The sequence below is a fragment of the Salmo trutta genome, chromosome 3, assembly GCF_901001165.1.
Source record: "Salmo trutta chromosome 3, fSalTru1.1, whole genome shotgun sequence".
In the NCBI taxonomy this organism is placed as follows: domain Eukaryota; kingdom Metazoa; phylum Chordata; class Actinopteri; order Salmoniformes; family Salmonidae; genus Salmo; species Salmo trutta.
This window is the reverse complement of record NC_042959.1, coordinates 47739298-47754991: the sequence shown is the minus strand read 5'-3', so window position 1 is coordinate 47754991 and position 15694 is coordinate 47739298. Positions and strand designations below refer to the sequence as shown.

The window sequence follows — 15694 nt, the reverse complement described above, 5'->3', positions numbered from 1 at the left end:
AGCGGAAAAGGAGCCCTTTCCTATCATCTTCATGTCAAATATGAAACAAAGGAAAAATTCATTAATAAATGAACAAAAGTCTAACATCCTGACAGCTTGATAAAGCCCAGTCTTTACAGTTGAACACTGTAGCGTTAGTCGGCAAAAGCCCATCATTGCAGGTAATATCTTCTCTGGTCCTCTCTTCTAAAGTTTGACAGTGGCTGGAGCAGCTCCCCGCTCTAATAGGCTCCACTCGGAACACACAGTCTCTCTCTCTCACACACACACACACACACACACACACACACACACACACACACACACACACACACACACACACACACACACACACACACACACATTCACAAATACACACATTCACAAATACACACACACATTCACAAATACACACACACACTCACAAATACACACACACACACACATTCTCAAATACACACAGTCACTCACAGCCACACATACACTGTGCTGGCTCTGTTATCTCCGGAGCGCTTGCTCTGTCTATTGAGAACATGCACGCTCTGATCTCTCTGCTCAGCTCGTGCCAGCCGTCATTAACGGCTGCAGACAGAGGCTCACAAAGCCCCACTGATTGTACCCTTGCCTCCAAGAGTGCCCCGAATAGGAATAAAGCTTTTTCAATCACCCTTACGATCTCATGTGGTTCAATCAGTGATTTTGGTGTGAGCAAAACCAAGTATTCAAGTCTAACAATGGGCAATTGTGAATAGTCTTTTGAATCATGTTTACATGCTTACATGATTCAAACTTTGGATCAATCAATGAATTCTATACATAGCGTGTAATGTACAGGCCTAATATGTATATTTCCAGTTACTTTATCATTACTGCCCTGTTCAATTACCTAAAAAATGCATTCTTCCTTCCTACTTTCCTTGAAGTAATAACAAATTTGACATAATGTGGATTGGTGAAAGCTGTGTTGTCTAACCCGTACTTTTACATATCAAACCTTGTCAGATCAGTGATTACGAGTACGTTTACATGCACACTAATAATTTGACGGCTGTAGGCCAAGTACGGCATTAGTAATCTAAACACAATACTCTGCTTATCTTAATTGGCGTAAAGGTCATAATCGAAGTAAGCATACCGCTGATTAAAACAACCGGATATCTGAGCAATCTTTCAAATGATTAGGACATGTAAACACCTTAATTGGAGTTCCAGCGGTGTATTGGATCTGTGCATGTCCTACACCAGTAGTGCAAGCCTCCCTCTTATGCGTGAGTGAAGAGAGTTCGGAAAAACTCAAAGTATGCATCATAGAAATCCAGGTAATGGCCAAAATAATGGAAACACTTGAGTAAATGAGGGATACAGTGTATGGAAAGCAGGTGCTTCCACACAGGTGTGGTTCCTGAGGTAGTTAAGCAATTAACATCCCATCATGCTTAGGGTCATGTATAACATTGCTGGGTAGGCCATTATTTAGGCTACCATGGCTATGCCCCTATAGGATGACAATGCCCCTATCCACAGGGCACGGGTGGTCACTGAATGGTTTGATGAGCATGAAAATGATGTAAATCATATGCCATGGCCGTCTCAGTCACCAGATCTTAACCCAATTGAACACTTATGGGAGACTCTGGAGTGGCGTCTGAGACAGCGTTTTCCACCACCGTCAACAAAACAGCAAATTATGGAATTTCTCTTAGAAGAATGGTTTCGTATCCCTCCAATAGAGTTCCAGACACCTGTAGAATCTATGCCAAGGCGCATTGAAGCTGTTCTGGCTCGTGATGGCCCAACGCTCTATTAAGACGCTTTATGTTGGTGTTTCCTTTATTTTGTCAGTTACCTATAGTTTTCACATACAAACATTATATGTCCGAACACAGAATCAAATAGGCTTCCCAAAAAATAAGATGGTCGGTATGGTAGAACGTTTATTTTGACTGCCGATTTTCTGAATTTATCAAAGTCCCGTTGGGTATCTTGATTTCAGATGGGTCCATGTAAAAAGGATTATTAAGGAAATTGCTCATCTTGCAAAGCATGTAAATATTTTAATAGAACTATTGTATTAATCTAAGTATTCACAATAATCGTATTATTGTGTTCATGTAAACAAACCCAATGAAGGGAAGAAGGAAGGATTCATTTGAAAAGTATTCAAACATGACTTACATTGCAGGTTGCTCTCCACAGAATGCCTATGTCTCCTTCAGGAATGGGCCTGTGCACATTTAAAGTAATTACTCCTTGAGACAGACAGAAGATCCATACGTGGACAGTGCAGAGAGAGCAAGTGCAGGGCATTAAACAAGCATTCATTCTGGGACGCCACCTGCATGCCAATCATTTTAAGTGTGGCCTTTCTCTGTTGGTCATATATCACTGTACAACAATCAGACTGGTAATGTTGAGGGTCTCTTGTTCTCATAGGAAATACTGTACTTTGCAAAATGCCATACAATCTATAGTAGGTACACGTATAATTTGGTTGAATGAAATCAAAATAATTTGTGAGATAAGCAATATGTGAACGGAAGTGACATAACTAATATTACATTTCACTATTTTGACATATATAATGACACCGTGTTGGGATTATATGTAAATGTTTTCATGTATCCAGGATGTAAGGGTGAAGTACAATACCAATCCCATGAAAAAGCAGAGGGTTTTCTGTATTACCACCAAAGGCAGCCTTACCCTCTCCTCAACCCTAATGTCTGACATTTAGAATAGATCACTTTAGACATTCAGGGTATTGCTGTTATTAAGCTGCAATGCTCCTGTACATTTCCGTAATATATTTTACCGTCTAGACATCGCATTGTCATAGAGGGCGGCTGTTAAGCTGCTATTTCCTGTGTTTATTTCCAATCCTAGAGGTCACTGATGCACCTCTCACCTCAATGTTCTTGGGCCTTAGCAGAATGACTCAGCAGTGCCTTTGACATCTCCCCATATTTCCCCTATTTCCAGTGTAATGAGCTCACTTGTAGACAGAGTTGCACATTTGCTATCCCTGGCTGACGTCATGTTTCAGATGGTATCAGGATGGCAGAAGGGACGATTGTATGAAAGGATTCCATACGCATATGAAGACTATAATCTTAAAGATAATATGAAAAGGTAATGGTATAGGAAACCTACAAAATAGGAGCAAGATCCCCGCTCTGCAGTTTAGAAAATGCTGTCATAATGCTGTGCTGATAAACATTTACAATACATGTTTAACTTAAGGGAATATATATATATATATATATATATATCACAAAGCACACAGAGGAAATACAAACAATGAGAACATTGCCATGCCAACATGACAACATCTCTGTCCTGTTACAGAATATTCTGCTAGGCCCGAATCATATACATACTGTATAAGAAAATACACAGAACAATAATTCCTTAGCTCTGAAATGATTAGCATAAACAAACCATGGACAAATATGACAAGCATTGTTTACTTCCGCCGTCAGAGTAATTAATACGTTGCAGATGTCGCGTTACATTTACATGTGATTGTTGTGACATCCTTCCGCTGACTCTTTCCATCTAAGCAAATAACAGTCGCTGATTAAAGACTATTGTCCCTCATGCAAATTGTATCATCTCAAGTTTACCCTTGATGTCGTGCACTGAGTTCACCAAATTAACCAGTTTTCGAAATTGCTCTTTTTTTAAATGCAGAATATAGATCAGATTTCTCACTCTCTGTATATTGTGTGTACTGTAATATCAGGTTGAAGTTTAAAGGTTAAGGGCTGTTGTTCGTGAGATTGAATTTTCGACGCCTGACTAACTCCTGCTCTGCTGGACTTGTAGCCAGCGATTCAGTACTCATTTTCATCACATCTTCGAGCAATATGCAAACCACACTACTACTGATCAAATGAACAGTGACAGATTTTAGTACCAATGTCTATACGCCTCCAGTAAGCGATGCATTATGAATGCATGTATAACCTTTGTACTGTATATAGACTGAGCCATGATATGTACACTAAAATGCATTATACACAGATGGTTCATAGACAGTGTTACTGCACAACAAGGTTAATGTAACTACGAATCAAAGACCCAATTGTGGAGTCAAAACCCATGTCATGACAAAGTGGTTCACCAAAAAAGACTGGCAAGATAGAACAGAACTATAACACTGTGGAACCAAACACTACTATGAGTAACTGGAAACTGTTTCAGTTTTTATTTGACCTTTATTTAACTAGGCAAGTCAGTTAAGAACAAATTCTTGTTTACAATGACAGCCTACTGGGGAACAGTGAGTGAAATGCCTTGTTCAGGGGCAGAACAACAGATTTTTTACCTTGTCAGCTCTGGGATTTGATCCAGCAATGTCTTAGTTACTGGCCCAATACTCTAACCACTATGCTACCTGCCATGAACAAATCAGTCATATAAAAATACTGAGGAGAAAGTTGAGAGTGAAAAAATATATATTTGAGAAAAGCACAGCAGCGAAACTGCTCATTAACTCTCTTTGATAGAGAATTGATTTTGGAGAATAAGCGTGCTGATTAGACGGAGGACCAATCAAACACTTCATTCTTGATAAAAAAGGGCCGGCGTCATCCAATCACGTCGCAGATTGGCAGGCCCCTTGCTGACAACATAAGCTGCTATTACTATGACAGCCATCCCAGGCCTTCTAAGATTCTCGCTCACTTCTGTAGTGGTGACCTGAGGGAAGGGTACTGTTCTGAACCTTGGATGGAATGCCCTTCTGCTAATGCTATGATTCCTGCAAGCATCGCTAATAGCTTAGCTGATCTGCACTGACAATCCCAAGTCGCCCACTAACCTCCACTCCCCCATTTCAATTCCTCTCCCGTGCCTCCCCATCAATGATAATCTCCATCTCAAGTCCCATCTATCTTTGTCTGGGTACATGCAGAAGGGCAGCCCTTAAGTGATTCACAGCATATACTCTGTGGTTAACCATAGTGCACCCCGGGGACAGTCGGACAGTAGACGGTTAAACATTCCTTTAGACGGAGGAGGATACCCAGGTTGTCTTATATAGCACACAGAGAGACCAGAGAGGGATCTCCAGGTGCTTTCACTGTGTTAACTAAATTGACAGTGCAGTAAATGCGGAAGCTCGAGAGGTATCTCTCCTGATATAGTTGCCGACTGTCGCCGCCGGGCAAAAAGGTGTGAGGCGGAATTGTCTTGAAGAGATCTCTGTTTCCCCAGAGTGATATCCATTCATTTGCAATGGTTTGGCCCAGAGAGGTTTGTCTTAGCACCCCCCCCCCCCCCCCCCCCCAAACCCCCAAACCACCAGCTATGAAACCTCACACACAATGCAGGGAAGGAATCACACAACCAGACCTGACATTTGCAGCGCACCCATAACAATAAGGTGCCTGATAAAAAGGGCAGAATGAAAGCATTCCACGCCCTGTACATTGTACTAAGTCCCAGCTAAATAGGATTTAAACCCGTGCAGCCCACTGATACCTTCGGTGTCAAATCCTGATTACTATAAAGAGGAGGAGAAAAGGTCTCGCTATTGTAATGCCTGTGTAACAAGGGGTGTCTTAGAGCTGAGTAGTTACAATAGTATACACAGTCCGTGGACAGATAAGGCTGTATTTTTATAGAGAAGGCGGAGGAGGAAACTGCTCCGTTGAATGCCATGCTATTTGAAAGGCGATGCAATAAAGGCTCTGTTTTTATCTTGCTTGGGGCAATGCACAAAAGAAGCTAGCATAGCAACGTGGCAGGTTTTAAAATTGGGATCAAAAGGTTCAAGCTAATTAACAAACTAAATAAGAGTCTCTCAAGCTGCGTCTGCTCTCCCCCTCTCTCCCCCTCCCTCTCCCTCCAGCGTGGAGGGAAAAATAATGGATGGGAGACCATAACGGTGTGTGCGTTTTGTGTGTGTTTGTGTGTGTATGCAGGTGTGGGATGGGAATGGAACGAGGATACCTAGTCAGTTGCACAACTGAATGCATTCAACTGAAATGTGACTTTCGCATTTAACTCAACCCCTCAGAGAGGTGCGGGGGGCTGCCTTAATCGACGTCCATGTCATCAGAGCCCAGGGAGCAGTTGTTGTTGTGGGTTAACGGTCTTGCTCAAGGGCAGAACGGCAGATCTTTCCACCTTGCCGGCTTGGGGATTCAGATCAGCGACTTTTCAGTTACTGGCCCAACACTCTACCTGCCACCCCTCTGTGAACACATCTTGGTGTGTGCATGTCGTGCTTGGGCGCATACATGGGTGCACCTTTACAAATCCAAAGAGAAATTGCTCCCCGCGCCGAAATGTAACAAATACCTGACAAATTTTCCACCAACAAGATCGGTTCCAATTAACCATGCTATAGAGCTCCATGACCCACAAAATAAAATGGCTGTCAAATCCAGGAAAGCACACGTCCGGCTGCTATAATGACATTTAGTCCCAGGAGGCTGCTGGGGAGAGACAGGGAGATGGTTAACTGACTTTATCAGGTAAAATAAAATAAAATGGTGTTTCACGTTGTGTCTCTGTATGACCTCTTTTTGACCTTGTCAACGTTTTCGTAAGGCATTATATTAAACCTTTCCTGTTATTGTCTTTCATTAGAATTTCATTAGATTATGTCAAAATAGTGACACCTATATTACTTATATGTCACTTAGGCTGACATATGTCTGGATTCATAACACGTAACACATGAATATGACAATTCCTAACTGTAGCCTTGTTTTTCCAGCATATTGCCTGGAGTGTTTGCTTGTTTGCAGGGTAACATGTTGTCTCCTACGGAGCAGAAACAGTGTGTCCTGCTGACAGCGGAGGATTGGAAACAACACATTCTGAGACAGGGCCCTCTCCTGAACAAAATGAACATCTGCCGTTTCTCATCAGCTATATTGAAGCTAATGACGGGCCGCAAGTGTGCTGACAGTGAATGGAATTGGATTGTGTACAAGAGCCCCTGTGAGACCAGACATATGTTCTGGAGTGTGTTTGTGGATGGAGTTTTTGTGAGTGTGCGTTTATGTGTATTAGTTGAAGTGTCACTATGGGTGTAGTAGTAGTAGTAGTAGTAGAGAGGGAGAGGGAGAGAGAAGCCCGCTGGCATGAGTTATTAAGTGAAGACGTTGTGTATATTGTGCCTGTGTGAGCGAGTAAAGTGTGTTTTTGACAGGTAGAATAACTGTTGTGTCCTTCCCTTTCAATCTCCTTCTCTGTCGCTGCGTCGCTAACAGAGACCACTGCATCACACACATCAAAGGAGCCCACTCTCGCTGGTAACAATTGTACCGTGACCTCTCCCAGTCTTTGTTCGTATGTACCGCAACAACTCCCAGGCTGCTAACCTAGCGCTCTTCCAAGAGGATTCTCCCTGCTTGCCGCCTCCTCTTCTGTCTAAGGACAGATTAAATTCACATAAATTAAATATTTGTTTTCCACTCTGGCAATTGATGGCCATCTTAATTTCGCACAACTGTTGATGTGTTCACCTCTTGTTGTTGCCTTTCTTTATCTAACACCACTATTTCTCTCTCTTTCTCTCTTCTTTCTGTTGTCGGGATTCTTTTGCATGTGGCCTTGAGTTCAACTTTTGTATAAATAGAAGCGAAGTACTATACAACGGCCTTTTTCACAACCTCTTGAAATATTTGCGAGTCATTTAAAATGAGAAGTTTGCATGAACCCCAGTGAGGAGGATCTAGGCAAGTGTGTGTATGTTTGTGTGAGTGAGTAAGTAAGTGAGTGAGTGAGTGAGTGAGTGAGTGAGTGAGTGAGTGAGTGAGTGAGTGAGTGAGTGAGTGAGTGAGTGAGTGAGTGAGTGTGAGAGAGAGAGAGAGAACGGAGAGTACTCTCCTTCTTGCCTGCATTCAGCTAATCACGTGAAGAACATTTTCTGGTTGGGAGGGATAAAGACCAGCCTCTGAAGTGACTCGTCGTGTTTGGAGAATTTCAACCGATCAGCAGCTAGCGAACGCAGCTCTAATTCTCCTCACAGAAGTGTGGCTTTGGAACAGTCACAATGCATACAGCAGCAAATACATCTTGAGACTTCTCGGCTGTTATTTCACACACAAAATGTATTTAGGTAGTGTTTTCCCCAAAGCATAAATTACATTTGGGGAGACAAAATGAAAACGCAGACACCGGCTGTTTGAGGAGGAGGGGCAAAAGGGGAGCAAAAGAAATTAAAGTGATGTCATATCATGAGGAAGATTGATTGACTGGCCATGATGAAGTATTAGGTACAGTAGATAAAGTAATTGAATATTCAATACATCCATGTCTGACACTTAAAAGCAGCATTAAGAAATAAAAGAGACAAGAGACTATAAATTAGTTTAATCAATCTTCTGCCTACAACTAAAATGAAATAAGCATAACTATAAGTATCTATTAAATGGTTTGTGGGCTGGTTTGTAATTTCATTGGTTCTCAGCATAAGCATTGGCTGCTCTATGACAGTGAGGCATGAGAGTGAGCCATCCATTATATATATAATCATTGCCATTGTTCTAAGCTGTTGAAAAATTCATATGTTCCTTTACCTACTGTTCAGGTATTTATATAGTTGCATTGCATCACTTAGCTTTCAGTAACTTCCCTCTAAACATGTCATTTTACATTCTAAAATGGGTGCTATAGCCAACCTCATGTCAAATTAAGTATGCTCAAAGCTCAGTGGTTGGCTGAATTTGTTACATAACCATTGGCATCCATTGAAGTTGGCATAACTTAAAGACGAAGTCCGGGATCTTAAGCACAACAACATATTGTACGAATTGGATTCATCACATATCATACAAATTGCTAATATATATATATATATATATATATATATATATATATATATATATATATATATATATATGTGTGTGTGTATGTATATTATTATTTAAAAAATTCAGGACGTAACATCAAACAAAATGGATGACGTAGTACACAATTGGATGACGTAGTACGCAAGAAACGAGGACCCATTCTGGCTCATGAGCACCACTTTCAAAGCTACTGGTTGACATTATACAATTGTTATACAATTTTATTTCTCGTGTTAACAATAAATGATTGAGGTTCGATACCGATATAACGTAGGGACAAAACTGAGTGGTTCGCTTCCAAAAAGTGGGCCGCAACTGGGTAAGTCGAGTTGTTGCACCTAATGGTGTTACGATGATCCGAGATTCGTACTTTTAATTTGCGCTTTGTTTTACCCACATCATTTTTACCACAAGGACAAGTTATAAGATAAATACAGTACATGCCTTAGTGGAGCACGTGATAACACCTTTGATTGGGATCTACATTTGTAGTAGGCGCAAACAGAAGTTGTGTGGGGATATTTTGGGGTGGTAAATCAGAGTTTACCAATTGATCTCTGAGAATCTCTCGCGAGAATACGACCAAGGGAGGGTCCGAAAACACATTGCCGATACTGTCATCGGATCTTAGAATGTGCCATTGTTTGTGAACAAATCCCTTAATTTGTTCCGAGCACTTTGAATAGCGGGTAGTTAGAACGCAAGAACGCTTCTTTTTGCGAGACTGTCCTTGAAAGAGATCATGTCTCGATTTGTTTTGAATTTTCTCAATGGCATGCTATAGAGAAACAGACACTAGGCTGTTGGTCAAGTCTCTGACAAAGCACAAGCAAATGCCTGAATTCATGGCTATTGTACAGTATTGCACCGTTTAACAAGATCCTTGTTTCCACATATGACTGAGAGAATCAATTTAATCATGACCACCGGTAGAAACAATCAATCGGTGACTGAAAAGAAGAGAAGAGGGAGGACGCTGAAGGTTAGGAGGAATAAAATAGGCCTGGATATAGTAGAAAGAGTCTTTTCTCTTTTCTTCCCTCAGACGTTTACAGGCCTGCAGAAGGAGTGCGATTGACCATCTGGCCCTCAGTATGGAGCTATGCACTGTAAAAACACTCAAATCAATGGAAACAACTCCACCTTGGATGCCCACCATTACACAGATGGTGTACTTGGAGAGAACTGCTTAGGCTTCCTAACGAAGAGCAGACACTGCACAGACAGAACACCCCACGCCACTGGCCCGCCACCCCGACCCACTTCCAGTGAATGTTGCTTGCTTGTTCGGTATTGCAACGTATTGTTCAATGCTGGCCGGCGACCATGAACTACAACAGGGCCCTCTGGTGGTCTGTTGATAAATGGCTTTGACCCGGAGTTTGAGTGTGTGAATAGTATACTCGGACACAAGCACAACACACATTCACACACACACTCACACACATACTCACGGATACACAGCGGAGTCGTTTCAACTAAACCTAGGGTATGGCAAGCTAAATGAATTGACTCCAGCCATTATCACCGTGTTGTTGTAGTTTCACTCACCTCAGCCAATCGGGGACTTAACACTCTACAAACAAGTTATACAAGAATTCACTGCTACGCACAAGGATTAAAACGCTAGTTTAGTTTCATGTCAAGTCAAACAGCAGTTACCTAGCCAAAGCCATCTACTACAGCCATCTTTACGCGCTGTTCCCTGCAGCTGCATTGATGCGCTCTCCATAACTCCAGCCAGCCAGGCTACTACATGGTCCTAAAGTCAACCCCCTAATATCACTAAACTGCATTTGGATTTTAAGAGTTGGAATGATTGGAATGATTTCAGGGTTGGAATGATTTTAGTAGCCTATTTGTAATTGTTGATGTTGAGCTAGGTTATGGAGACTGCCAATTGACACCCCTTACGCACATATAGTCTAGGCCTAGTATAACATGTACCATACAGGAGCATGCGATGATGCCCATAGACAAACATACAGTAGATTACGTGCAGACAGACATACAAACCCATTAAAAGGCACTCAGAAATTAACATAAAAATGAAGGCTTACACAGAGACAGTGTTATTGACATAGATGTCACTATATTATTACTGTATAAAATATGCCTAAGAAGTACAGTAGACACAACTCGCTCACACACACACTCTCACACACATTCAGACTGTACACGTAGACACATGTTCACGCTTTTCATTTTTCTGTTCTAAAGCATTTGTATGTTTTTGTTCATGTGGACATCAACTCAAATTCAGCACATTTGCTTGGCACACATCCTTCTCATCTGCCTTTTGTCAAAAGCCTAACTCACGGATACAGAAAGAACTGCACCTGCACTAGAAGAAAAATACAAATTATATTCACACAAAAAATTGCACTAATGCAGCTGTAGCACTTGTCAAGGTACATTTGTCTCAGCTCTGTGGCATTTCAACAACAAGACCTGTCACAGGCTATTTTCAGACTCCATTGAATGTGCTGCGGTAATAGAAAAAAAATGGTTATTTTGGCAAAATTCAAAAATGTGCATCACTAAAACAAAGCAGACTCTACGCAGCATCTAAGAAATCCCAACTCTCCACAACAATGTCATGCTGTTCACAATGCTGCAGTCAATCATCAAGACATGACCAGCCAGAATAAACGATGACAAACCACATCTGTAATACTCAATACCATGCATAGTTTTCTAGTGAGGCATCATGGTTTGGCTTGCTCTCAATATTTTTCTAATAATTTGTATAGGAAAATATACATATATAGGCTACTCATTTCAACTACCAGAAAGCAACATTTACTTATCCAAATGTGTACTGTATGGCCTATATGACTGTCTTAGTGGTTCTTTGTTGACAGGTTAAAAACTAGACTATGGTGTAGCCTAATAACTATGTAATAACATGTATTTTACTGTAAAACATAGGGCTGCCTCTTCTTTAAAAACAAATGGACTGGATTTGGGAAAAAATAGATTATACCCCATGTTTTTCACTATCTTACATAATGACTGGTTAGGGTATCTGTTAAGACAAAATATTCACATTTGTCCAGGGCCCTATCATATCTCTCTCCGTCGTTTAAATCGAGCCTTCTAAAGCTACGTTAATGCTACGCTAATGCCATTTTGAGTAATTGTCCTGCATGGCACCGAGCCACTTGTCAAAAGCGATTTGCCTTGGGACAAAAACGTATCGATCTTCATTCTGTCCCTCTCTCCTCGCGGCACAAACGTTTCATCGTATCGCCGCGCTCAGAATGAGAATTCTCACATTGTTTTACTTGGAGTGATTCCAAAAGACAGCGGCAGCATCACGTGCTCACTTGTGTCATCACATTAACCGTAAAGAAAGGGGGAAAGATTGTGAGAGAGAAAAAGGCACTAGAGATCAACGCAGGAGTTGCTTACAAACTTCCTTCACTCCATAGGCCTACGCTTCATGCGGCTGTCCGCGACACCTGTGCCATCTCAACACACGGGGCCCCTTAATGTGTTGTTGTTCCTTATTTGCCCTCTTTAGTACAATAAGATGTTTGGGTTGTGCATACGTATATTGTATTGCTATGCAAACTTTCTCTACTTTTTCAAACATTTTTAAGCATGTCAACCTTCTCCAAAATGAATAACTGAAGTGAGATGAAGACGAATCATGTGTATTGATGTAGGATGTATTTATAACGCATCGACCATATCGATTGCCACATGATAACCACATAGGGAACATATAATAGACTATCAGAAAATAATGGCGTTGAAAAACAAACACGCATGGGTAGTGGTCATTTTTACACATATCGGCTACAATGTGGTTGAATCGAAGCCTCCTGACATGAAGTCACAATAGTTACACAGCATTTAATCCAATGTATCACTGTCATATAAACTACTGTGGGCTACAGTATCTGTAAAATTGTTTTAGATGCACACAATCATCTGATAAGCATACCTTTGAAAATAGCGTAACATATATATATTTTATAGATGAAGGGCAAGACCGTTACTCAGAAAACCACAGATGCTGCACAAGCACAGATAGAGACCCTCACTTTCCTAAATAGATAGGATTTCCACTCCAAGAACAATACTGATTCTTTACCTATAGCCGGTCTATATTACACATAAATAGACAATTAATAACACTTACCTATTCGAATGACATGAGGCATCCCACAAGAGTACTGAATCCAAAAGAGACATAGAATGGCCGATGTCCAGTATTCCAAAATCGAACTCCGGGCAGACAACCAAGTGTTTCGCATGATTGTAAAGTCGTGTGATCCACTTTTTAAGATTCCAAAGTCGCTTCAGTGTTGCTCATCAAATTTGAATTCGACGGAGTCATATGTGGGTTTGTGTGTCTGCGACAAATGCGCTCTCATTGTACTTGGTGCAACATTCTCCCAGTTTTTTTCACTCTCAAGGCTTTGAACGGCTTGTCAAGATTATACCCCAGAGTTACACACACAGGCGGATCAGTGTTACACCTGCGAATGCTGGCTGCTACAATTAGCCTGCACGAGTCTGTATCCCTTCCCCTCCTACCGTTGATGCTATTTGTCTGCTGGCTCGAGAACAACCGAGGTGGATTCCCGTACAAATGCGGAAGGGAACTGCGCCTGCGGTACTTTTGGTCGCCTCCAACGATGCTCTGACTGGTGTTAGCCACAAGAAGCCTTGAAAACCTGTTTCTTAATAAGTTTCTTCAGAATTCATGCAAGTTCATTATATATTTCAAATATATAAAATATCAGTGCTGATTTGAAATATTAAATTTGTCAAAAATGTAGGTATAGCCAAATAGCAGTTATTATCATGATGATTATTGTCTAAATGGTAATTAATGTTCATCTAGAAAAATTATTCGAACGGTTTAAGAAAAGCTTCTTCATGATGCAGTAGTCGTTGCTCTGTTTTTCTCATAGCGCAGTGAAGGAATAGCCTCTTGCGCTTCAAGTTTTAGAAAAATCAATAACAAAAAATCCGTGCACGACCAGAATGGCTTTTTTAAAATTGAATGCTTGTTCAACTCGCAACCTGTGCGTGGTTGGACAGATTCACTGGTGATGATGTTTTTTGGTACTGAGCAAAACTTGGGTTGTGGGAGCGAGCGCCACCACCCTTATTCAATAGTGCCACTAGAGGCACTTGAATCATTAGGCATAAATCACAATATGTCCATGAAACATTTTACACGTGAGATTATACCACCAGATTACCTAATGTTCAATTATTACTTATTTCTACTTATTTTACATCTATGTGTTGATGGTGCACTTTTTGGTTAGATTAATGCTCCCTAAAAAACTGTTGAAATGTTCAGCATAAATAACTTGTTTGTCAAAAATAATCAATGGTGCATTGCTTCAAATGCATATTCTGCCAATTCTACCTAAACAATTGCAATGATACACACTACAAAAGGTTCCCCTTTTAATCTAACAGTGTATAGTCTACCCATCCCACTGAGTCATTTGGAAAGAATAGGCTGCTAAAATGTAAAGTCGTCTCTAAGGTTTAAAAAAAGCGCAGCCATGTCCTCACTCCATTCAGGCCTAATCAACATGTTTAAAGACAAAGAAAGCCTGTGAACAAATGTAGCAGGAAACCATTGAATGGGCCGAAATGTGTATTTACATGTTGGAAAATAATAGTCTGGCAGTGGGGCGTGGGCTATTGACAAAGCAGACTGCTCATCACGGTTATTTGGAGAGCTCTGTCTGTGTCAATGAGTATATTAAACTCACATAACTGCTTAGTGCCTTTCTGTCTGTCAATTTGTCATGCTTTATATGGAGCCGTCAGTCGCAAGACGGTGGGTGAAAACGTGATTGCAATCGCATAGAGAGTGTGCCACCGCCTGCAGTGCACAGCCCCTCTCTCCGCCACTTCCTCTCTGCTGTAGTGACTGTGTGGAAGTATCAAGTCACATCACACGCGTATTAATCTACTCGGTGGTACACAGTACTGTATTACTTACTGCCATGAAGCATTCCAGTGAAAATGTACATTCATGTATCAGTTTGTCCCTTGTTAGAAATTGAATTTATATTTTAATGAAGGAAAGGCTGAGAGTGAAATGTTTGTATCTCTAGACTGAGTCTCTACCTCTATCCCTGCACTTGGTTTTTATATTGAAATATAAAGGGATTTAAAAGATCCTGTTGAAGATACTCAGTCTGAAGATGGTGAAATGGCGATCTAGTCTTAATGAGCTTATGAATGCACTGATGGGAGAATGGCTTGGCCCATTGGTTTTATATTCCAATTTTGAATGGGGGGGGGGCTGCTTGTTTCAGAGGGCATGCGAGCTAAAATAATTATAACTGTCTCTGCCACTGCATATTCATGTCTTGAGGAGCAGACCCTTGGCACAATAAAAGGACTATCAATGTGAGTTATGTGGCCCTGCTCTCACATTATCAAGATTAATTGACTGCTGCTATTTCAAATACAAAATGTACACCGCTTCAGAAAACAAGACATTCTGGGGGTCTGGGGGTGCCCTCTATAGAGAGCCTTGTGGTAGTGCTCACCATCACCCAGACTGATCAATGGATCTGATCGATGACAATTAATCAATGGTCAGACGGGTGTGTCATCACCCAAGATGTGGTGGGATGCTATGGGAAGCTATGGGCTGCTATGGGACACATGCAAGCTATCGCATAGATAGACCTGGGTTCAAAAACTATTTGAAATCATGTCAAATATTTGAGCTGAGCTTGATTGAGCTTGCCTGTGGCAATGGAACCAATATAAAAGTCTCAAAAGAGTAAACCCCGCCCACCTGGCACTCCAGGCACCCTAAAGCAAACCCTCAAAGTATTTGGAAGACTTCAAATATATGAACCCAGGTCTGCAATCACAATCACCCAGTCACGCAGCACTCCTCCCCTGAC

General features: G+C 41.2%; 1 protein-coding gene across 1 annotated transcript in view; it reads right to left on the bottom strand.

The window, feature by feature from the left end:
* Positions 1–13864, bottom strand: part of LOC115176750 (glutamate receptor ionotropic, kainate 3) — a 115277-nt gene extending 101413 nt beyond the window's left edge. Inside the window, exon 1 of the mRNA XM_029737004.1 lies at positions 12940–13864. Within this exon, the coding sequence (XP_029592864.1) occupies positions 12940–13054 (115 nt within the window). The 5' untranslated portion in view covers positions 13055–13864. The remainder of the gene's footprint in view (positions 1–12939) is intronic.
* Between the last annotated feature and the right edge of the window lie 1830 nt (positions 13865–15694).